Source organism: Aethalodelphis obliquidens, unplaced genomic scaffold, assembly GCF_003676395.1.
Source record: "Aethalodelphis obliquidens isolate GAN/ISIS:26980383/991018 unplaced genomic scaffold, ASM367639v1 scaffold20, whole genome shotgun sequence".
NCBI classification, from domain to species: domain Eukaryota; kingdom Metazoa; phylum Chordata; class Mammalia; order Artiodactyla; family Delphinidae; genus Aethalodelphis; species Aethalodelphis obliquidens.
In genome coordinates, this window is record NW_020837964.1 from 18533659 (window position 1) to 18555830 (window position 22172).

The 22172-nt window shown below is 51.8% G+C and overlaps 3 protein-coding genes and 1 pseudogene across 5 annotated transcripts in view; 3 read left to right on the forward strand and 1 right to left on the reverse strand.

Moving 5' to 3' along the window:
* The first annotated feature begins 1207 nt into the window (after nt 1-1207).
* On the forward strand, nt 1208-4524 carry PSMB10 (proteasome 20S subunit beta 10). Of its 2 annotated transcripts, XM_027119527.1 has the most exons (8): nt 1209-1380; nt 1615-1702; nt 1794-1891; nt 2001-2141; nt 2418-2533; nt 2639-2697; nt 3336-3487; nt 3603-3970. In XM_027119527.1, the coding sequence occupies exons 1-8, from the start codon at nt 1325-1327 to the stop codon at nt 3712-3714; spliced, it is 822 nt and encodes a 273-aa protein (XP_026975328.1). In that variant the 5' UTR covers nt 1209-1324; the 3' UTR covers nt 3715-3970. The 2 variants fall into 2 exon arrangements, with proteins under 2 accessions (XP_026975329.1, XP_026975328.1); XM_027119528.1 differs by lacking the exon at nt 3336-3487 and having other exon boundaries at nt 1208-1380; nt 3603-4524.
* Nucleotides 4525-4796: 272 nt separating this feature from the next.
* Nucleotides 4797-9972, forward strand: CTRL (chymotrypsin like). Its single transcript, XM_027119923.1, is given in 10 exon segments — nt 4797-5731; nt 6377-6480; nt 6572-6651; nt 6774-6856; nt 7010-7154; nt 7156-7187; nt 7273-7334; nt 7336-7428; nt 7492-7659; nt 9940-9972. Coding segments are annotated over 10 exon segments (903 nt in total). The 5' UTR covers nt 4797-5628.
* The window catches only part of PSKH1 (protein serine kinase H1), a 35083-nt gene continuing 21035 nt past the window's right edge, over nt 8125-22172 (reverse strand). The window contains exons 3-4 of one of the 2 annotated variants that reach the window (XM_027119525.1): nt 15734-15803; nt 10282-10429 (exon numbers count right to left, since the gene is read on the reverse strand). In XM_027119525.1, coding sequence (XP_026975326.1) covers nt 10389-10429; nt 15734-15803 — 111 coding nt within the window. In that variant the 3' untranslated portion in view covers nt 10282-10388. Of the gene's footprint in view, nt 10430-15733; nt 15804-22172 lie in introns of both variants that reach the window. The other variant, XM_027119524.1, reaches the window with a different exon arrangement.
* On the forward strand, nt 20137-20575 carry LOC113627177 (40S ribosomal protein S12 pseudogene; annotated as a pseudogene).

Consider the following 22172-nt stretch of genomic DNA (forward strand, 5'->3'; position numbering starts at 1 on the left):
CCTGGGATTGAATTGGGCACCTTGAGATATACAGCTTCCCACTCTTCTGGTTGAGCTATTTAAGCAGCCTCTCTGTGCCTGCCTCTGCTCTGGGCATGGGGACTGGAGGGAGCTGCACACACAGCTGTAGAATGGGGGTACGTGGAGCCTAGGGTACAGGATGGAGAATATCTGAGCTGCCCCTCCTAGCTCCCAAAAGGGCAGGTGAGACCCCACCTCTAGACAGAGACTTTTGAGTGCTAGGTGGGTGACAGAAGCACAAGAGTTTAGCATCTAGGAGAGTGACAGCCACTAAATAGGTCATTTCAATATTGAAGATTTAATTAATGGAGCTAAGTGATCTGAGAGAAAAGGTTAGGGAGGAACAAGGTGGTGATTCTTATGGGTCAGGGAAGGCTTCCCAGAGGAGGTGGTGCCTGTGCTGAGATCAGATGGAATGAGAAGGGTAACTGTAAAGACTGGTTTCAACCTAAGAGCAGCATGCAGCTGATACAGGGTTTAACCAGGGAAAGGGTGTGACCAGATCTCCAATCTAGAAAAGAGCCCCCTCTCTGCAGGGCAGAGTGTAGCCTGGGGGTGGGGGGTGAGGGGCAGGAAGTGTGGGGAAACCAGAGAGGCCAGTGCAGTGTCCAGGGGAGAGGATGCTAGCTGAAACAAGCAGTAAGTAGGAGAAAGAAGTGGATAATGGGTCATTTGGGATGTGAAATAAGGCTTAGCCATGGGTAGAGCCCAGCATGCCTACGAGCCACCAGATGGACACCTACGGTGCCCCTCTTGAGAGAGGGAAGACAGCATCCGAGACATGGAAGACGGAAGGATCAGCATCACCTTGGCCGAGGACTGAGCCTCCGTGTTTGAGGTTTTAGGAAGAAGGCAAAGGTAGCAAAAGAGAGGCAGGAGTTGGGAGAATGACAAATGGCAGCCATGACTGATGATGTTGGAAGGCCACTAACAATAACAGAGACCTGGTCAATGTGACAGCCTCAGGACATTGGGACCTGAGGTTAGAGTTGGGGTCAGGGTGGGCAGAGCTCGGGGCTCAGGCTGGACAGTGGCCAGAGAGGAGGGATCTGTCCCTCTGTTCAGACAGAGGGCCCAGGAGCAGCATGGAGAGCCAGGCAAGGGGCATCTCCCCCTTCCCAAGCTGCCTAGGACCAGAGCTGAAGGTGAAAGTGAAAGAGAAGATGCAGAAAAAAGGGGCTGGCATGCTCTGAGGGAAGGTGAAAGCGAAAGGAGGAAGCTCAGTAGTGCAGCCCGAGAGAGGTCAAGGCTTCGGCCTTCCTCCGTGTTGATCCCACTCCTCTGATCCCCTGCCCACCCGGAGATGCAGAAGACAGCGCCAGAACCCCAAAAGGGCTTCTCCTTCGAAAACTGCGAGAGGTGAGTGGGGGGATGGTTGGTTCCCCAGCTGCCTACGCCCTCAGTGGGGGCTTCCGGGAGTGGGAGCCCCAGGGTCTTTAAAATTCCTGGGGGCGAGGGTGGGGGAAGGTACGTGTGTGGAACGATTTGGGTTCCCAGGCTTACCCGAAAGGTGAGGGTAACCGGGACGGAGTTAGGGGATGTGATGACGGTCCCAGAAGAACTGAAAGCTGGGTTTCTCCCCTCCGTTTCCAGAAACGCAGCCTTAGAACGCTCCCTCCCGGGGCTCCGTGTCCCTCATGCACGCAAGACCGGAACCACCATCGCAGGCCTTGTGTTCCGAGTGAGTAGGGCGTTGGGATTGTAACACTCAGAGGAGCGGCCGGGTATGGGAGGTGGGCACTGAACCAATGGGTCCTCCCCCTCCCCCCCAGGACGGGGTCATCCTGGGCGCGGATACGCGGGCCACTAACGATTCGATCGTGGCGTACCAGAGCTGCGAGAAGATCCACTTCATCGCCCCTAAAATCTAGTGAGCATTCCCCCGCCCAGTTCCCCCCTCAAGAACCGCCCCCTCATTCCCATCCCGGGTCCCAGAACATCCATAGTCCTGCCCACACGAACCCTCCCTTCGCCTTCAGCTGCTGTGGGGCTGGAGTTGCCGCGGACGCAGAGATGACCACGCGGATGGCGGCGTCTAACATGGAGCTACACGCGCTGTCCACAGGCCGCGAGCCCCGCGTGGCCACGGTCACCCGCGCTTTGCGCCAGACGCTCTTCCGGTGCTGGGGCGGGGCTAAAATGATCCTGGGGAGGGGCAGTTGCGGGGAGGGCAGGGCTGAGAGGAGGCTTGACAGGAGAAAGGGCGGGGCCTCGAGGTCCGAGAGACCGGAAGAGGATGGCCTAAGAGGAGCTAAGAGAGTGGCAGGAAGGAACGCTGTTGGTCACGGGGCGCCAGACCACGGGAAGGGGCGGGGCTCGGGTGCAGGGGTGTTATCGAGGAGGGGCGGGACCTAGATTTCTGTGCGTTCGACTGACCGCACCCACTCCGCGAAAAGGTACCGGGGCTACGTGGGCGCCTCGCTGATTGTGGGCGGCGTAGACTTCACCGGACCGCAGCTCTACTGCGTGCACCCCCACGGCTCCTACAGCCGTCTGCCCTTCACGGCCCAGGGTGAGCGCTTCCGCCCCCTTCCCGCGAACCCCGCCCGTGGGACCTCAACGTTTATCCCGCGACTGGGAGGCCGCGGCTGACCTCCGATGCCCTTCCTGCCTGCAGGCTCCGGCCAGGATGCGGCCCTGGCAGTGCTGGAGGACCGGTTCCAGCCGAACATGACGGTGAGCGACATCTCCCCCCTACACACACTACGCGTGCATTGGTGGGAAGTGTACACCCGGGAGCTGGGGAAACGCAGAGGTACCCTGGCCTACTCTAGAGCTAGGCTTCTCGGAGGTGACGACTGAGTGGAGACTGAGGGTCCAGTGGAGTGAGGGTGAAGTGCTATTACAACAGTGCCAAAGCTTGGACTGTCCCAGAAGTCAAAACTCAGAGAGGGCCATTTGGTGTTGAGGGAGAAGGTAACAGCAGGTGGGGTCTGGAGTCTGGATTTTGTTTAGGGTGGATGGAAGCAGAAGGCATATGTCACTTTATAGGTGCTTATGGCCCAGAAAGAAAAAGGCAGTGAGCCAGGGATTGTGGGTGGGTGAATAGCCCACTGGAAGCAGAGCCACAAGTGACTCAGAGAAGTTTGTGAAGATGGGGGCAGTGGGAACATTGGGGTCTCTGGAAAGAGGGATACTGAAACCAGGGTAGAGGAGCCTGGGGTGGAGATGGTGATGTAGGGAGAGAGAGAAGTTTGGGTGTGAGAAAATGGTAAATAGTTCAGCCTACAAGATTAACAGTCTCCAGGCTGTAGCCTGAGGGTGATACTAAAGGGTCCATCAGGACTCACACACACACACACACATCTTTACAGCTGGAGGCAGCGCAGGAGCTGCTGGTGGAAGCCATCACTGCAGGGATCCTGGGTGACTTGGGCTCTGGGGGCAGTGTGGATGCATGTGTGATCACTGGGACCAGCGCCAAGCTGCTGCGAACACTGAGCTCTCCCACAGAGCCTATAGAGAGGTAGGAGCATAGGAGATGGGGGAATCACAGGGGAGGATGGGGTGGTAGCAAGGGAAATAGGGGGCTGCAAAGAGAAGACAGGCCACTTGATGAGGTCATCCTTTCTCCTTCCCAGGTCCAGCCAGTACCGCTTTGCCCCTGGGACCACAGCTGTCCTGTCGGAGACAGTGATGCCGCTGACCCTGGAGCTGCTGGAGGAAACTGTGCAGGCCATGGATGTGGAGTGAAGTAGGCTGAGGCTTAGAGCTTGGAACAAGGAGGAATAAACCCAGAAAACACAAATACCTAGACAGATGGCTGTGTCCTTCCTGGGTGGAGGGGGACAAGCAGCCAGCAGGGCTCTGTACCTAAGGTATCCCTGCAGGGGCCACTTCCTCCCATGGCTTCAGTGCCTAGCCTAAGGGGTGCACTTCACCCATCACCTTAGGCATCTACCCCTCCAGAACCCCAGCCCTGGGAAGTATCACAGGCTCAAAGTGGAAAGCCCCCCTCCTGACTCTCCACACTACAGAGCCTCCCCCTACCACTCCCATGCCTTGCTCTTGCCCTCTAGTCCACTGAGGGCTGTTGTACAACCCAAAAGGCCCTATGTATTGCCCCCACATAGAGCCTTTACCTGGCTCATCAGTGGCCAAGGACACAGCCCACAGCTCTCAGTCAGACCGCCCCCATCCCCACTGATGGCTAAAATGCTGGTGGAGGAGCTGCTCCCTGATTCCAAGGGCAAGTTCTCACTCCTCACCCCTACAATGCCTTTACCTGTGAAACCCCTCTGATGACCAGGCATACCTGAGGTGCTAACATGATGCTGAGCTTCTGTTTGCACATGTTGGGCTGTCACTAAGGGGATTGACTCCAAGTTTTCTGGGTGCCAGGGATCACAGGGCTCATGTGGGGGGAGATAATATGACACATTTATCCAGCAGACTTTTGCTGAGCACCCACTGAGTGTCAGCCCAGGTGCAGGTTGCTAGTGGGAGCATCCTGCCTTGGGAGAGAATGGCTGAGCTCCCCTGGAGCTTTGGAACTGTTAGAGTCTGCCCAACCCCTGGGGAGGGTCTACTCCAGGCTGGACATCCCTGGGTCCCCGTTTATGCTTTTTCCCTCAGTATTTTATTATGAAAATTTTAAAACATAAAATCTGGAAAAAAGTTGAACACCTATATACCCACTGCAGACTTTACAATTTGTATTTTGTTATATTTGCTTTACCATGTATCTATCCTTCCCTCTAGTCAGCAATTAACTCGTTTTTTTGACTGATGTGTTCTTGAATCAGCCAAAGCCCTCACACCCCTAGAAGGAGGCAAGCCAACTTACCTGTTGCAACTTTGCACACAGGGGTGTCTTCTCTCCCTTGGGTCAGGCTCACCTTGGGGCTCTACAGTGAATGGACTGTAGACACCAGGGGCTTGTCCATGGGAGCCCCAAGGCCTGGAGGCTGTCAGAGATTTGATGGCTGTCATTCTTCCACCCCTGATCTCCATCCAGGATCGGCCAGTCACCAAGGGCTCATACCTTGCCCTCCTGTGCACAAGGCCCCTCCTAGGTGTATCATCTCATCATGAACAGTGTGGGCTTTGGAGCCAGACAGATGAAGGTTTGGGTCCAAACACACCATGTGGCGGAAGAGTCAGCATCTCCCTGAGCAAACCGTGACACCCATTCCAAGTTGAAGAGGAATCACTGAGGTGATATGTTAGGATTTGCAACCCGCCAGCACCCCCGTCCTGGCCCTGGCCCTTCCACAGCAGAGCCGGTGCAGGTAGACATTCCCTCTACCAGTCAGGAACACCCCTGGGTGCTGAGCAGGCTTCTGTGAGTTTGGTGCTCCTGATAGCCCTGGGAGACTTCCCTGATCCCAGCCACCAGGTGGTTACCGTTAAGTCTAACCACAAGTCCTTGGTACCTGGTGCTCAACATTTGGGATGTGAGGTGGTTCAGGGATCCAGTCAGGGGCCAGGCTTTGGGAGGTGGAGGAGGTGAGAGCCTCACACCTGGGCTCTGTCTGATAAGTCAAGGCCTGAGTGGAGGACCTTGACCCAAAGAGACCCTCCTCCTGCCTAGAGCAAGGAGGAATAATGGCAGGGAGCTGAACCTCCACAGCTGCCTGGCCTCAGTCCTGGGACTTTGGCTCAAGGATGAAGAGAACCATAAAGCCAGGCCCAGTTCTCAACCTCACGCCTGCCACAGTGTTGCTGCTCAGCCTCATCCTTACCCTGGTCCTCCTTGGCTCCTCCTTGGGTAAGTGGGCCTGGCCCAGCCCTGACTGAACAGCCTTAGGGCAACCCAGCTCCCAGCAGCAGCCCAGGCTTCCTGCTCAGGGGCTCAGGGCAGGGGCCAGGCTGGCTAGAAGGGAAGCAGGTGGACAGAGTAGGCAAAGGAGAAAGGATGTGGCAAGGCTGGGCAAGAGGGGGTCAGGGGCCAGTCTCACAAATGGGACAGGAGCTTGGGCTGGGCCCAAGAGCCGGGGAGGGTTTAGGAAGCTGAGAAGCAAAGGTTGGACGTGTAGTTTAGGAAGAGCCTTCTGGCTGCATGTGGGGTATGGACCGTTGAGGTCTGGAGGGAGTGAAGAGGCTAGGAAGGAGACGGGAATATTCCTGGGGACAGGGAGAAAAATGGCCTGGGATTGGGGGTGGGGTGGAGTTGGGGAATGGTGGGGCATAGGTTGGAGAGAGATGAGGAAGAATGAACAGAACTTGGGGGCTGGTTGGATGGGGGCAACTGAGATAGCTATAGAGGCCCAGAGGTGCTCAGGGTGAGAATGGGTAGTGATGAGCCCTCTTGATTTGGACCCCTCTGGGGGGCACAGCCTGGGAGCACCCAGGAGGAGGAGAGGAGAGGTGTGCTGGGATGTGGGAAGCAGGTCCTCACCAGCCCAATGGTCAGGTTGTGGCGTTCCTGCCATCAGACCGGTGCTGAGCTTCAGCCAGGGGATTGTCAATGGGGAGAATGCAGTGCTGGGCTCGTGGCCCTGGCAGGTGTCCTTGCAGGTACATGCACCCTGGGTGTGGGGCAGGGTTTCAGGTGTTTCATGCCTGGGTGTAGCCTGGGCCCACCCCCACTTCTGACCCCTGACCCCAGGACAGCAACAGCTTCCACTTCTGCGGTGGTTCCCTCATCAGTCAGTCCTGGCTGGTCACTGCTGCCCACTGCAATGTTGTGTGAGTGCTTCCCTTCTACCTGCACCCCCCCCCAGCCCCCACCTCCCCACCCCCTTGCCCTGGAGGCCTCTCTCTTGTCACTCTGCCCTCCTTGTGGCTGCCCAACCCCGCTCTCACTGCAGCCCTGGCTGCCACTTTGTCATCCTGGGCGAGTATGACCTATCATCCAGCGCTGAGCCTTTTCAGGTTCTGTTCATCTTGCGGGTCAGTGCCTGGGCTGCAGATGGGGAAGGAAGAGTGGGCAGTGTAGGTGTGTGGGCTCTGGGGGTGAGGAATTTGGAGCATGCCCTGGCCTAGTCCCCTCAGCACCCATCACACTGGGGGCCTGTGCCCATCCCCATCTTGCATGGCCCCTTCCTGGCTCTGCACCCTTTCTGGAACCCCACCACCATGAACAACGATCTGATGCTACTAAAGCTCGCCTCCCCAGCCCAGTACACAACACACATCTCACCAGTTTGCCTGGCTTCCTCAAATGAGGTGCTGCCTGAAGGCCTCACGTGTCACCACTGGCTGCGGCCGCCTCAGCGGTGCGGGTAGGAATTTGGGCCAAAACTCTGGGTGGGAGGGCAAGGTGGGGACAAGTCATCTGGGACCTAACCACCCACTCCCGGCCCACAGGCAGTGTGACTCCTGCACGCCTGCAGCAGGTGATTCTGCCCCTGGTCACCGTGAGTCAGTGGCCAGCAATACTGGGGCTCACGCATCACCAACTCTATGATCTGTGCAGGGGCCTCGGGGCCTCCTTGTGCCAGGTGAGCACTGGCACCCTGTCCTGTCCTCTGCACTGTCCTGTGGCACTCCCACCCTCCACACTGACTTCTCCCCTCCTTCCATCAGGGTGAATGTGGAGGCCCGCTTGTCTGCCAGAAGGGGGACATGTGGGTGCTCACTGGTATTGTCTCCTGGGGCGCCAATAACTGCAACGTGTGTGCGCCTGCCACGTACACTCAGGTTAGCAAGTTCAGTACCTGGATCAATCATAGCCTACAACCAAGCCCACCACAGGCCCTCTCCCCGTCTCAGTCCAATAAAGACCCCAGGCTCTGTCCTCTTGTGTATGCCTGTCTGTCTTCCTGGTTCAGGGAAAAGCAGAGGCTAGGGCTTCCCTGGTGGCACAGTGGTTGAGAGTCCGCCTGCCGATGCAGGGGACGCGGGTTCGTGCCCCGGTCCGGGAAGATCCCACATGCCTCGGAGCTGCTGGGCCCGTGAGCCATGGCCGCTGAGCCTGCACGTCCGGAGCCTGTGCTCCGCAACGGGAGAGACCACAACAGTGAGAGGCCTGTGTACCGCAAAAAAAAAAAAAAAAAAAGAGAGGCTCTTGGGGGCCCCATTCCCCAAGCGGAGTTTGTCTTCTGGCACGGCAGGTGTTGAGGAGTTAGGATCCTCCTAGACTAGCCGTGACCAGGTTGGGCTCTTCCCATCTCCCCACCGCCTCCTGGGCAACCTCTTGTCCACAGCAAGAGACTGGGCTGTTGGAATGAATGGGCAGCTTTCCCTGGGGAAGGCAGCCTGTTTATTGAGTACGAAGGATACATTTACAAACTTGAGTACACAAAATAAATAACTGCACATTCTCCATCCACAGTCCATGGCATAAAGGCCCAAGTCTCCAAACTCCCTCCGTCCTACCTTCAGGACCAGGCCCATCCTGGCCAAAAGAGGAAATAAATCCCCAGAGGCACTTGGGGAAGTAGGGGGAATTCTGAGGCCATGGGGCTTGGGCTTTCCACTGCCTTGTGCTAGGAGAACTGGAGACAGGAGGAGGGGGTGTACAAGGCACGAATGACTTGGCCCAGAGTGGTCTCTTTTGGCTTGGTTTCCCACTGGAGGTGGCACATGCAAAAAGAAGAGGGCCTAGCCCAAGGGAACCCACTGGGAGGAACTAAGAGCCAAACCCTCCCTGCTGGCAGGGGACCTGCAGTCCAGCTAAGGCTAAAGCTGGGCCCTGGCTCCTTCCCACCCACTGAAAGCAGCTGTGGAGGGACAGGGCTTGGGTTCCAGCCCCGTCTGTGGTGGTGGGGAGGCACCATGACTGACGCGGGATGGTCTGGCTCAGACCTCTGGGAAAGCAGCCACCCAATTCCACCCACCTCTCAGAGGGGCTCCCTCCAGACGGAGATTCAGCGGGGCCCAGAATGGAAGGGTAATGCTGTGAAAAGAAGCAGGGACAGGCTGGACTGAGCAAGGCCACCGTGAGAAGGTCAGTGCCCCAGGCACTCAGGGTTCAGAGGCAGGTCACACAGTATGGCTAAGTTCCAGGGGGAGCTGCGCAAAAGCTCAGCAGAAGGGGATAGGGTTGAGCACCCCGGGGACCCTCCCTCAATGCAGCAGCTCCTTCCTTCCGACTTCCTCTTGGAGGATAAAGGGAGAGCATGGTGCTCATTCCTCGGCCGCCCATACTCATGCCAGACACTAGATGGCTCCTTCATGCAGCTGCAGAGGAGGGAACAGCAGCACCTGAAGGGAAAGGCAACACCAAGGGTGGAACCCAGGCTGACACTGGAATCCTGATGGGGCTCTCCCTCGGAAGCCCCTGCCCTTTGCTTTGGCCCAGGTGCCCCCATCCCCCAGGTAGCAGCAGTGGGGCTCCTTTTAACCCCGCACAGTTGGGAAGGAGGCACCTGGGGAATAGAATGGGCATCCAAGGGGGAGAGGGAGGTGATAGTAGGCTCTGTAAAGAAGGCACTGAGTGCAGTAGGCTGGTGGGCAGGAACTCTCATAGTCAGAGAGAGGCTGAAGCCTGGAGCAAGCCTGCTACCAACATGGCCACACAGTCCAGAGGGCCAAGGACCATTCCACGGTCCTACCACCAGAGATCCTGGCAAGTCCTGGGGCCGGGAGGGGTCCCCAGGGGCACCATGAAGGAAGACAGATCTTGGCTGGGAGGTGGGAGGCTGTTTAGACTCAGCCAGGGGCTGAGAGTCCAGCCAAGGCACAAGCTGTGGGCCTACCTGGGCCTCTCACTGGAGCATAATCATGAGGATCAGGATGCCATGAAATGTGGGGCGGGGGGAGGGCAGACAGGAAGGCTTGGTAGAGGAAAGGGGGGATTCCAGAAGTAACTGTCCCAAAGAGTCCTGGGACCACAAGACACCCTCTACCTGGCACTGCATGCTCCTTTGGTCTAGGGAAGAGCCAAGAGGTGAGGAGACTGAAGGCCAGGTCCTGCCCTTCCCCCAATATGTACCAGAGCAGTTGTCCACCAAAAGGAGCATTAGTGCCAGACCAGGCTCCCCGTTCAGGGGGCTCTTATGCCCCAGGGCTCCCTCCACTCTGTCGCACCAGACTCAGGCCCAGGGTGAAGATGGGGACTGCTGAAGGCACAGAGAAGGGGCTGGGGCCATTCACCTACCACTGACCATACAGACCTATCTCTAGAGAGGGCGGTGGGTCCAGATGGCACAGCAATGTGTGGCCAGGCTGGGGCCATGCCATGTCAGCACCCCAGCCTGCCAGCTCAGCCATTGTACTGCTGCTGGTAGCGCAGGTTGAGCTCCCGCAGCTCTCGCTCCCGCACTCGGCGAGACTTGTTGGATCGTGTAGAGCGGCTGGAACGCGTGGACTGGGCAGATTTGGTGCTCTGGCAGCGCGAGGAGGCGCGTTTGAGGAGGTTCTGGGAGATGGAGCGGTGCAGATTCTTCATAGACGAAGAGGCTGCCATGCTCACCACCCACGGATGCCTCAGGGCCTGCAGTGCCGTCATACGGGCGCCGGGGTCCACCGTCAGCAGGCGGTCAATGAAGTCCTTGGCCAGGTTGGACACACTGGGCCAGGGCTAGAAGCCAAGGACAAGCATTAGAGCGAGCACACTCAACATTGCCCTGAACATCCCGATGATGTCACCTACACAGCACTCAGACCTGTCCAGTAGCCCTGCACTCTCCCCCTAGAGAGAGGAACTGCCCGGCTCCTCTCACGTAGAACATTCCGGGCCTCCCCTTCCCACCCAGTGCTGACCCAGGCCACTGAGCAGAGGCTGCTCTCTGAGTGACAAGGAGTGTGATAGGAGGAGAAGGACCCACCCCCTCCCTGAGGAGCAAACTTCAAAGATGCCCTGGACTCAAAGCCTGGTTCAAGGAGGTGGCCCCCGTCAAGACCACCCAACCTACACCAGGACCACCATAACATCAGGGCGATTTAATGAGAACGACCCAAACCTTCCACCATATCTTGAGCCGGACTTAAGCTCCCATCACTGGATGCCCATACTGAGTCACTTCCTAGTCCTTAGAAACAGGGTCTGCCCTCCCTTCCAACTGAAAAAGTGGCCAAAATAATCACTGCATTCTCTGCATCAGCCTCAGCCTCAGCCTCTCAGCCATGAGGAGAAAGGAAACAATTCAAGGCAACTAGATTTCTCCATCTGCTGGGATGGCAGGGGGATCCTGGGAGCCCAGCAGGGATTAGGACCCTTCTCAGGGGTGCTTCTCATGTCTGCATGACCTCTCTAAGCCACACAGGGGCTCCTGGCAGTACCCTGTGCCAGCCTCGTTTTAGTACATTCTTTCCTCAGCACAAAGCCTGCTCTGCTACATGCACCCACGGCTGCCTCATCTCAGCCACACACCAAACAGCCATCTGTCTCAGGGCCTCAGCCCGCACAAATTGTCTTCACCTGGCTGAATCCTCAGGTTCTCAGGTTAAAGGACACTTGCTCACACTCCCTCTCTTAGCCACCAGTGCTAAGCAACTATTCGAATAATTTCAAGTTTATTGTTCCCATTAGACCATGCTTAGCTATTCACCAGTGCCTGGTGCCGGGCATACAGGAGGCACTCAGAAGACAGGGGCTCAGAGAGTAAACAACCCATGCATGGCACCTGATGGGTGCCCTCTCCTGCAGCTGCTTCCAGCATGTGGGGCTCAGATGCCCGGGCCCTTGACTTACTCTGCTGAAGGAGGGCAGATGCAGCACTTCTCCGAGTCCCTGCATCTCTTGGGAGCACTCTGGCACGGGCTCTGACACTCTCCAAAGGGTGGGTGGCTAGGACTTCTGCTGAGCCTGCTCCAGGTGGTTCGGCTGGGATGCCAGGTGTCCTATCACCCTCCTTCCTGTCTGGTGAGAGGTCTAACTGTTCTACCCCGTGGTGCCCTTCACCTTGAGGAGCCCCTGAACACACTCTCCAAGGGGCTCCGGAAAGTCTGAGAGCCCACATTTGGGGTAGCTGCATGCCCACTCAGCAGACACACTAACACAGTTATCGCTACCCCCAGTCAGGCTTCCTTGACCCCCAACTCTTCCCCCATGCCTTTCCCCACTGATGTCGATGTACTGGGAGGCAGTGGGTGGGGTGGGGTAGGAAACAAGGAAAAGACTCATCTGGAGTCCTGAAGAAGGGGTGGAGCTACTTGTAGTTGTTATCCTTACCTGCCCTTTGGAAGGCAAATCTCAACTTTTACTGAGCTGAACTGGAAGAAAGTCACAGAAAGCCCAGATTTCTAAACAGCCACCTAACAGGGTCCTCCTCACCAATGGGCCAGCTCCCAGTGATTCCTGGTAAGCGACTTGCCTCCAGGAGGAGGGCAGTTCGGGCCCATAAATCCCGTGCTGTCTGAGAGCAGTGAGGGAGAGCAAGGAGCAACAGCCCTCCCATGCAGGCAGCCTGGTCCACATTTCCCTGCAGGCCTGTGTAACTCAGGGCTCTGATACTGAGGCTGACATGCAGGGTGACTGGACTAGACAGTTGCCACAGTAGCTGTGGGCTCTCAGTTCAAGAAAGCCCCATGGCTTGCTGCTGCCACCTGAACACAAAGAGCCATTGTGAGGGGCCAGCCAATCTAGACCACAGACACACTGTGGCCCCTGTCACTCATTTGAGAAATGGAGAGACGCAGGCATAATGGGGCCACTGATGGACAAAGCAAACCTAGAGCTGGAACAGGTCATGGGAATACCTGTGCTTGCGCTGCACTGCGGCTTTTATGGTCTCCAAGAAAAGGAGAAATCACTGGGGAACACACTGCAGCTCAGCCTAGCCTGTTGGTGGGACAGCTCCAAGACAGAGCTGCCAGCCCAGGCCAGCCAAACAGGGCTGGGACATGGATTCTGCCCCTGGCCCTTGGTCCAGTCAAGCCAGAAGAGAGGCAACTCCTCTGCAAATGACAGAATAAAAAGTGGCAAACCTGGACTCACAAGTCAGGAACCTGAACACGGATGGATTGGAGGCATCCCCACTTCATAACCATACCCAGCCAAACAAACCAAGGCCCCCTGCAGCTCCAAACCAGTCCAGTGCAGTCTCAGATGGGCCTCCCACTAGACACGCACTGTGGGCTTAAGCATCTCCACCTCCAGAGTGACACAGGCTCACACCAGCTGTCAACCCCTGCTGCTTGTTGCCATGATCGCCAAAGTGAGCCGGATTGATCTGCCCCTCCTCCTCCCCCAGGTGCTCGCCTCTCCAATTACCTGGTACAGGCAGCAGTGTGAGGAATGCTGATGGGCTCATTAGTCTGAGGGCCTGCCCACCCTCTTTGGCAGGCCCCAGCTCTCCCCATCTTTGAAGAACTGTGCGCAGCTGGGTCCCCTAAGACAATGTGACTCGAGCTGTCCTGACATGAGAACCGGGCTGTGCAATGGCACCCAGCCTAACCCTCACACACTGAGGGACCTGCAGCGGGAAGTCAAACAGGACAAACACGGGAAGGTGGTCCTCGAGCCAGCCCACTGACAGCGGGGCAGGGGCTTATGTTGACCTCCAGAATAGTGGCCCCTTGGAGGTCTCCAACAGGGCTCACAAAGGAGAAGCAAGGCCTTCCACACTCACCCATGGCCACACTTCTGGCCAAGTCCAATTCAGCACCTCCTGAAAAAGCGATCGGGACCTCCCTGGTGGCACAGTGGTTTACATTCCGTGCTCCCAATGCAAGGGGCCCGGGTTCGACCCCTGGTCAGGAAACTAGATCCCACATGCATGCCGCAACTAACAGTTCACATGCCACAACTAAGGAGCCCACGTGCCGAAACTAAGGAGCCAGCAAGCCACAACTAAGAAGCCGGCAAGATGCAACTAAAGAGCCCTCAAGCAGCAACTAAGGCACCCTCGAGCTGCAACTAAGGAGCCCGCCTGCTGCAACTAAGGAGCCCACGAGCCGCAAATAAGGAGCCCACCTGCCGCAACTAAGACCCAGCACAACCAAATAAAAAAAGAAAAAGAAAGCGATCAACACATGCAGACCAACCCACCTGCTTCCCCAACATGCTCAGGCCTCTGGAGCCACATGAGTATGTCTGGCAGCCTCTGACTGACTGGCCAGGTAACATTCTGTTCCTCATATGCAGCCAAGTGAGGAAAAGAAAAATGGGAAATTCCCTGGCAGTCCAGTGGTTAGGATTCCACTCTTCCACTGCAGGGGGCACGGGTTTGACCCCTGGTCGGGGAACTAAGATCCCACATGCCGCACAGTGGAGCCAAAAGAAAGAAAAAGAAAAATGGGCATGAGGAAAAAGGAAAATGATAAACTGTCATGCTCTTCAGTTTCCACAGCTCTAACTGCCAGCTGTGGGTAAAGGAGAGATATACTTTTGCCTCAGTATACTTGGGGCCAGATCAGGGACACATGTAAGCCTCAGGTGGGTGGCAGAAGGGACAGGCCCCAGGTACCACCTGGCCAGTCTCCTAGAGGCTTCCACCCATTTCTGGGCTGACAAAGAGCATGGGGCATGAAAGGGAATATCAAAATGTCAGTCGGCCTTGCCTCCAGACACTCAGGCCTCCGTGAGACCTGAGTGTGCAGAGGACAGCTGCAATACTCAGGGTGACAGCCCGCACCCTCCTGTCCAGAAGTCAATCTTTCATGAGCTGTGTGGGTGAGGGGTCCTGCCCCAAGAGGAGGACAAGAAGAGGCTGTAGGAGGAAGGGTATCACCTCCACCCTGTTTCTGACCATCGAGCTGGCTGCCCTTCTGCCTACCCTGTAACCCCCAGAGTCCTTGCATTTCAGATACCTACTCCTGATGCTGTAACAGCAGAGAAACCAATAGGGTAGAAGAAGGATCTCCCCCATGAGTACTTCCTAACCAACTTCACCCTCCTCATCGCTCTGCTTCTGTGAGACCAGTCACTCCTGGTGACACTCAGCAGCTGAATCCAACTCTCCCTTCAGAGGGAGGCACCAGACCAGAAGGGGTTTGCCACTCCAGCTCAGAGGACACACTTCCTCCCGTCCCAGTCTCATTCACTTGCTCTAGCTCTAATGTCACAAGGGCCTGGCAAGAATGTTACCCAAGCTACTTCCATGGTCCTGCCTTGAGCCCCAGGGCTAAGGGAACAAGGGCTGGAACCAGCTCTCGAGGCCTAGGCTGCAGAGGGAGGAGGAAGCTGCTTCCTTCCAGTAGCAAACCCAGCTCACGGGGCATACCCTAGACTCCCTCTGGTAAGCAGGTCTGACGGCTCTCAAGTAAGGGGAGAAAAAGGCCTAGCGTCTCTTTGGGCTGGAAGCCCAGTGACCTGTGTTCTAGGTCTACCGTCTTGGCTGACCGTAGAGAAATCACAGCCTCCTCACTTTTAATATGAAGGAGCTGAATGCAATGAATTCTAAGTCTCTTCCAGTTTATAAAGTCCTGGGTTGTAAGAAGATGGCTCCCCATCTTTTTTTCCCACTTGGCTGCATGTGAGGAAGAGAAGCAGAGCATCTAACATTTAAGCTGACTTGATGTCTTGACCTTTATGGGTTCTCTTCCAGCCCATGATGACACTGGGGAAGGTTCCCTGGCAGAGAAGGAAGCCCAGGCAAAGAGATGCTAGGGGAAGAAGGGGGAGAAAGAAGCCTGGGCTTTGCTCCCATGACTCAGTTCTTCCCTCAACTTTGTCTCAACATGTGTCTTCAGATCCAGCATTCCCATGTTCAAAGTCCTCCTTCCTGTACTGACATGGGCCTGAATGAGAGCAGAGAGAAGGGCACAGAGGATATTCTGGGAAATGGAGCTTCAGGTTTACTCAGGAGAGCAGAACTATTAGTGTGATAAGAACAGCACACTCTGATGTTAACCATGAGGAAAAGTGTTTTGAAAAAATCAGCACAATTAGACACTGTGGGGCTGTAGAGCCAGCATCTCCTCCTCTGGTCAAGACACTCACCATCCTGGTGTCTGGACTTCCAGAACAGACAGTATCCAACACGCTGAGACCACGCTGTGGGTGGGGGGACCTGAGCAGCAGAAAAGAGAAAGATGTTGAGGGAGAGAGGCTGACAGGAGAAAAAGGAGGAAGATAATAGAGGTTTAAACAGAGGCAGAGGAGCTTCCCTGGTGGCGCAGTGGTTAAGAATTCGCCTGCCAATGCAGGGGACACGGGTTCGAGCCCTGGTCCGGGAAGATCCCACATGCTGCGGAGCAACTAAGCCTGTGCACCACAACTACTGAGCCTGTGGTCTAGAGCCCACGAGCCACAACTACTGAGCCCACGTGCTGCAACTACTGAGCCTGCGCACTAGAGCCCGCATGCCACAACTACTGAAGACTGCATGCCTCAAGGCCATGCTCCGCAACAAGAGAAGCCGCCGAAATGAGAAGCCCACGAACTGCAATGCAGAGTAGCCCCTAAAAAAAAAAAAAAAAAAAAGAGTAGCCCCTGCTCGACACAACTAAAGAAAGACTGCGCACAGCAACGAAGACCCAACGCAGCCAAATATAAATAAATAAATAAATTTATATATATAAAAAAAAGAGGCAGAGAATCTCAAAGATAAAAATAAAATGAGAAAAGGCGTGACAACTTAAAGGATGGTAAAGCTGTGTTCTAAAACTTGAGATGGGGACTACCCTGGCAGTCCAGTGGTTAAGACTCTGTGCTTCCAATGCAGGGGGTGTGGGTTCAATCCCTCGTCTAAGATCCCACATGCTGTGCGGTGCGGCCAAGAAAATATTTTAAATTATTAGAGAAATGCAAATCAAAACTACAAGGAGGTATCACCTCACACCAGTCAGAATGGGCATCATCAGAAAATCTACAAACAACAAATGCTGGAGAGGGTGTGGAGAAAAGGGAACCCTCTTGCACTGTTAGTGGGAATGTAAATTGATACAGCCACTATGGAGAACAGTATGGAGGTTCCTTAAAAAACTAAAAATAGAACTACCATATGACCCAGCAATCCCACTACTGGGCATATACCCTGAGAAAACCATAATTCAAAAAGACACATGCACCCCAATGTTCACTGCAGCACTATTTACAATAGCCAGGACATGGAAGCAACCTAAGTGTCCACTGACAGATGAATGGATAAAGAAGATGTTGCACATATATACAATGGAATATTACTCAGCCATAAAAAGATACGAAATTGAGTTATTTGTAGTGAGGTGGATGGACCTAGAGTCTGTCATACAGAGTGAAGTTAAGTCAAAAAGAGAAAAACAAATACCTTATGCTAACACATATATATGGAATGTAAAAAAAAATTGTTCTGATGAACCCAGGGGCAGGACAGAAATAAAGACACAGACGTAGAGAATGGACTTGAGGACACGGAGCAGGAAAGGGTAAGGTGGGACGAAGTGAGAGAGTAGCATTGACATATATACACTATCAAATGTAAAACAGGTAGCTAGTGGGAAGCAGCTGCATGGCACAGGGAGATCAGCTCTGTGCTTTGCAGCCACCTAGAGGGATGGGATAAGGAGGGTGGGAGGGAGACGCAAGAGGGAGGGGATATGGGGATATATGTATATGTACAGCTGATTCAGTTTGTTATAAAGCAGAAACTAAGACACCATTGTAAAGCAATTATACACCAATAAAGATGCTAAAAAAAAAAAAAGATTACTCTACCCGGCAAGGATCTCATTCAGATTTGATGGAGAAATCAAAAGCTCTACAGACAAGCAAAAGCTAAGAGAATTCAGCACCACAAAACCAGCTCTACAACAAATGCTAAAGGAACTTCTCTAAGTGGGAAACACAAGAGGAGAAAAGACCTACAAAAACAAACCCATAACAATTAAGAAAATGGTAATAGGAACATACATATCAATAATTACCTTAAACATGAATGGATTAAATGCTCCAACTAAAAGACACAGGCTTGCTGAATGGATACAAAAACAAGACCCATCTATACGCTGTCTGCAAGAGACCCACTTCAGACCTAGGGACACATACAGACTGAAAGTGAGGGGATGGAAAAAGATATTCCATGCAAATGGAAATCAAAAGAAAGCTGGAGTAGCAATACTCATATCAGATAAAACAGACTTTAAAATAAAGAATGTTACAAGAGACAAGGAAGGACACTATATAATGATCAAGGGACCAATCCAAGAAGAGGATATAACAATTATAAACATATGTGTACCCAACACAGGAGCACCTCGATACATAAGGCAACTGCTAACAGCTCTAAAAGAGGAAATCGACAGTAATACAATAATAGTGGGGGACTTTAACACCTCATTTACACCAATGGACAGATCATCCAGACAGAAAATTAATAAGGAAACACAAACTTTAAATGACACAACAGACCAGATAGATTTAATTGATATTTATAGGACATTCCATCCAGAAACAGCAGATTACACTTTCTTCTCAAGTGCACACGGAACAAGCTCCAGGAGAGATCACATCTTGGGTCACAAATCAAGCCTCAGTAAATTTAAGAAAACAGAAATCATATCAAGCATCTTTTCTGACCAAAACACTAGGAGATTAGAAATCAATTACAGGGAAAAAAACGTAAAAAGCACAAACACATGGAGGCTAAACAATACGTTACTAAATAACCAAGAGATCACTGAAGAAATCAAAGAGGAAATCAAAAAATACCTAGAGACAAATGACAATGAGAACACGACGATCCAAAACCTATGGGATGCAGCAAAAGCAGTTCTAAGAGGGAAGTTTATAGCAATACAAGCCTACCTCAAGAAACAAGAAAAATCTCAAATAAACAATCTAACCTTACACCTAAAGGAACTAGAGAAAAAAGAACAAACAAAATCCAAAGTTAGTAGAAGGAAAGAAATCATAAAGATCAGAGCAGAAATAAATGAAATAGAAACAAAGAAAACAAGAGCAAAGATCAATAAAACGAAAAGCTGGTTCTTTGAAAAGATAAACAAAATTGATAAACCTTTAGCCAGATTCATCAAGAAAAAGAGGGAGAGGACTCAAATCAATAAAATTAGAAATGAAAAAGGAGAAGTTACAATGGACACTGCAGAAATACAAAGCATCCTAAGAGACTACTAGAAGCAACTCTATGCCAAGAAAATGGATAACCTGGAAGAAATGGACAAATTCTTAGAAAGGTATAACCTTCCAAGACTGAACCAGGAAGAAATAGAAAATATGAACAGACCAATCACAAGCAGTGAAATTGAAACTGTGATTAAAAATCTTCCAACAAACAAAAGTCTAGGATCAGATTGCTTCACAGGTGAATTCTATCAAACATTTAGAGAAGAGCTAACACCCATCCTTCTCAAACTCTTCCAAAAAATTGCAGAGGAAGGAACACTCCCAAACTTATTCTATGAGGCCACCATCACCCTGATACCAAAACCAGACAAAGATACTACATAAGAAGAAAATTACAGACCAGTATCACTGACGAATATAGATGCAAAAATCCTCAACAGAATACTAGCAAACAGAATCCAACAACACATTAAAAGGATCAAACACCATGATCAAGTGGGATTTATCCCAGGGATGCAAGGATTCTTCAATATATGCAAATCAACCAATGTGATACACCATATTAACAAACTGAAGGATAAAAACCATATGATCATCTCAATAGATGCAGAAAAAGCTTTTGAAAAAATTCAACAAATTATGATAAAAACTCTCCAGAAAGTGGGCATAGAGGGCACCTACCTCAACATAATAAAGGCCATATATGACAAACCCACAGCAAACATCATTCTCAATGGTGAAAGACTGAAAGCACTTCCTCTAAGATCAGGAACAAGACAAGGATGTCCACTCTCGCCACTATTATTCAACATAGTTTTGGAAATCCTAGCCTCAGCAACCAGAGAAGAAAAAGAAATAAAAGAAATACAACTTGGAAAAGAAGTAAAATTGTCACTGTTTGCAGATGACATGATACTATACATAGAGAATCCTAAAGATGCCACCAGAAAACTACTAGAGCTAATCAATGAATTTGGTAAAGTTGCAGGATACAAAATTAATGCACAGAAATCTCTTGCATTCCTACACACTAAGAACAAAAGATCAGAAAGAGAAATTAAGGAAACACTCCCATTCACCACTGCAACAAAAAGAATAAAATACCTAGTAATAAACCTACCTAAGGAGGTAAAAGACCTATACTCAGAAAACTATAAGACACTGATGAAAGAAATCAAAGATGACACAAACAGATAGAGAGATATACTATGTTCTTGGATTGGAAGAATCAATATTGTGAAGATGACTATACTGCCCTGCTGCCGCGGAGCCAGGCGGAGGCGGACGTGCAGGCACGGGTGCACTCTAGATTCGGCTCCACCCGTAACCCACCGCCATGGCCGTAACCCACCGCCATGGCCGAGGAAGGCATTGCTGCTGAGGGTGTAATGGACGTTAATACTGCTCTGCAAGAGGTGCTTAAGACCGCCCTCATCTACGATGGCCTAGCACGTGGAATTCGCGAAGCTGCCAAAGCCTTAGACAAGCGCCAAGCCCATCTCTGTGTGCTTGCGTCCAACTGTGATGAGCCTATGTATGTCAAGTTGGTGGAGGCCCTTTGTGCTGAGCACCAAATCAACCTGATTAAGGTTGATGACAACAAGAAACTAGGGGAATGGGTAGGCCTCTGTAAAACTGACAGAGAGGGAAAACCCCGTAAAGTGGTTGGCTGCAGCTGTGTGGTGGTTAAGGACTATGGCAAAGAGTCTCAGGCCAAGGATATCATCGAGGAGTACTTCAAATGCAAGAAATGATCAAATAAAAAAACTGGGCTCTTGTTCCTCAAAAAAAAAAAAAAAAAAGACTACACTACCCAAAGCAATCTACAGATTCAATGCAATCCCTATCAAATTACCAGTGGCATTTTTTACAGAACTAGAACAAAATATCTTAAAATTTGTATGGAGACACAAAAGGCCCCAAATAGCCAAAGGAGTCTTGAGGGAAAAAAACGGAGCTGGAGGAATCAGACTCCCTGACTTCAGACTATACTACAAAGCTACAGTAAAGAAGACAATATGGTACTGGCACAAAAACAGAAATATAGATCAATGGAACAGGATTGAAAGCCCAGAGATAAACCCACGCACCTATGGTCAACTAATCTATGACAAAGGAGGCAAGGATATACAATGGAGAAAAGACAGTCTTTTACAATAAGTGGTGCTGGGAGAACTGGACAGCTACATGTAAAAGAATGAAATTAGGACACTCCCTAACACCATACACAAAATAAACTCAAAATGGATTAGACACCTAAATGTAAGACCAGACACTATAAAACTCTTAGAGGAAAACATAGGAAGAAAACTCTTTGACATAAATCACAGCAAGATCTTTTTTGATCCACCTCCCACAGTAATGGAAATAAAAACAAAAATAAACAAATGGAACCTAATGAAACTTAAAAGCTTTTGCAAAGCAAAGGAAACTACAATCAAGATGAAAAGACAGGGTTTCCTTGGTGGCGCAGCGGTTAAGAATCCGCCTGCCAATGCAGGGGACACGGGTTCGAGCTCTGGTCCGGGAAGATCCACATGCCATGGAGCAACTAAGCCCGTGTGCCACAACTACTGAGCCTGCGCTCTAGAGCCTGCGTGCCACAACAACTGAAGCCCGCATGCCTAGAGTCCATGCTCCGCAACAAGAGAAGCCACCGCAATGAGAAGCCCCCGCTCACCGCAGTTAGAGAAAGCCCGCGTGCAGCAATGAAGACCCAACACAGCCAAAAATAAATTAAATAATTTTTTTTAAAGTTGAGAAAAGACAAAAAGACAACACTCAGAATGGCAGAAAATATTTGCAAATGAGAAACAGACAAAGGATTAAACTCCAAAATATATAAATAGCTCATGCAGCTCAATATTTAAAAAACAAACAACCCAATCAAAAAATGGGCAGAAGACCTAAATAGACATTTCTCCAAAGAAGACATACAGATGGCCAAGAAGCACATGAAAAGCTGCTCAACATCACTAATTATTAGAGAAATGCAAATCAAAACTACAATGAGGTATCACCTCACACCAGTCAGAATGGGCATCATCAGAAAATCTACAAACAACAAATGCTGGAGAGGGTGTGGAGAAATCAGAACCCTCTTGCACTGTTGGTAGGAATGTAAATTGATACAGCCACTATGGAGAACAGTATGGAGGTTCCTTAAAAAACTAAAAATAGAATTATCATATGACCCAGCAATCCCACTACTGGGCATATACCCTGTCTTCAAAAAGACACATGCACCCCAATGTTCACTACAGCACTATTACAATAGCCAGGTCATGGAAGCAACCTAAATGCCCATCGACAGACAAATGGATAAAGAAGATGTGGTACATAGATACAATGGAATATTCAGCCATAAAAGGAACGA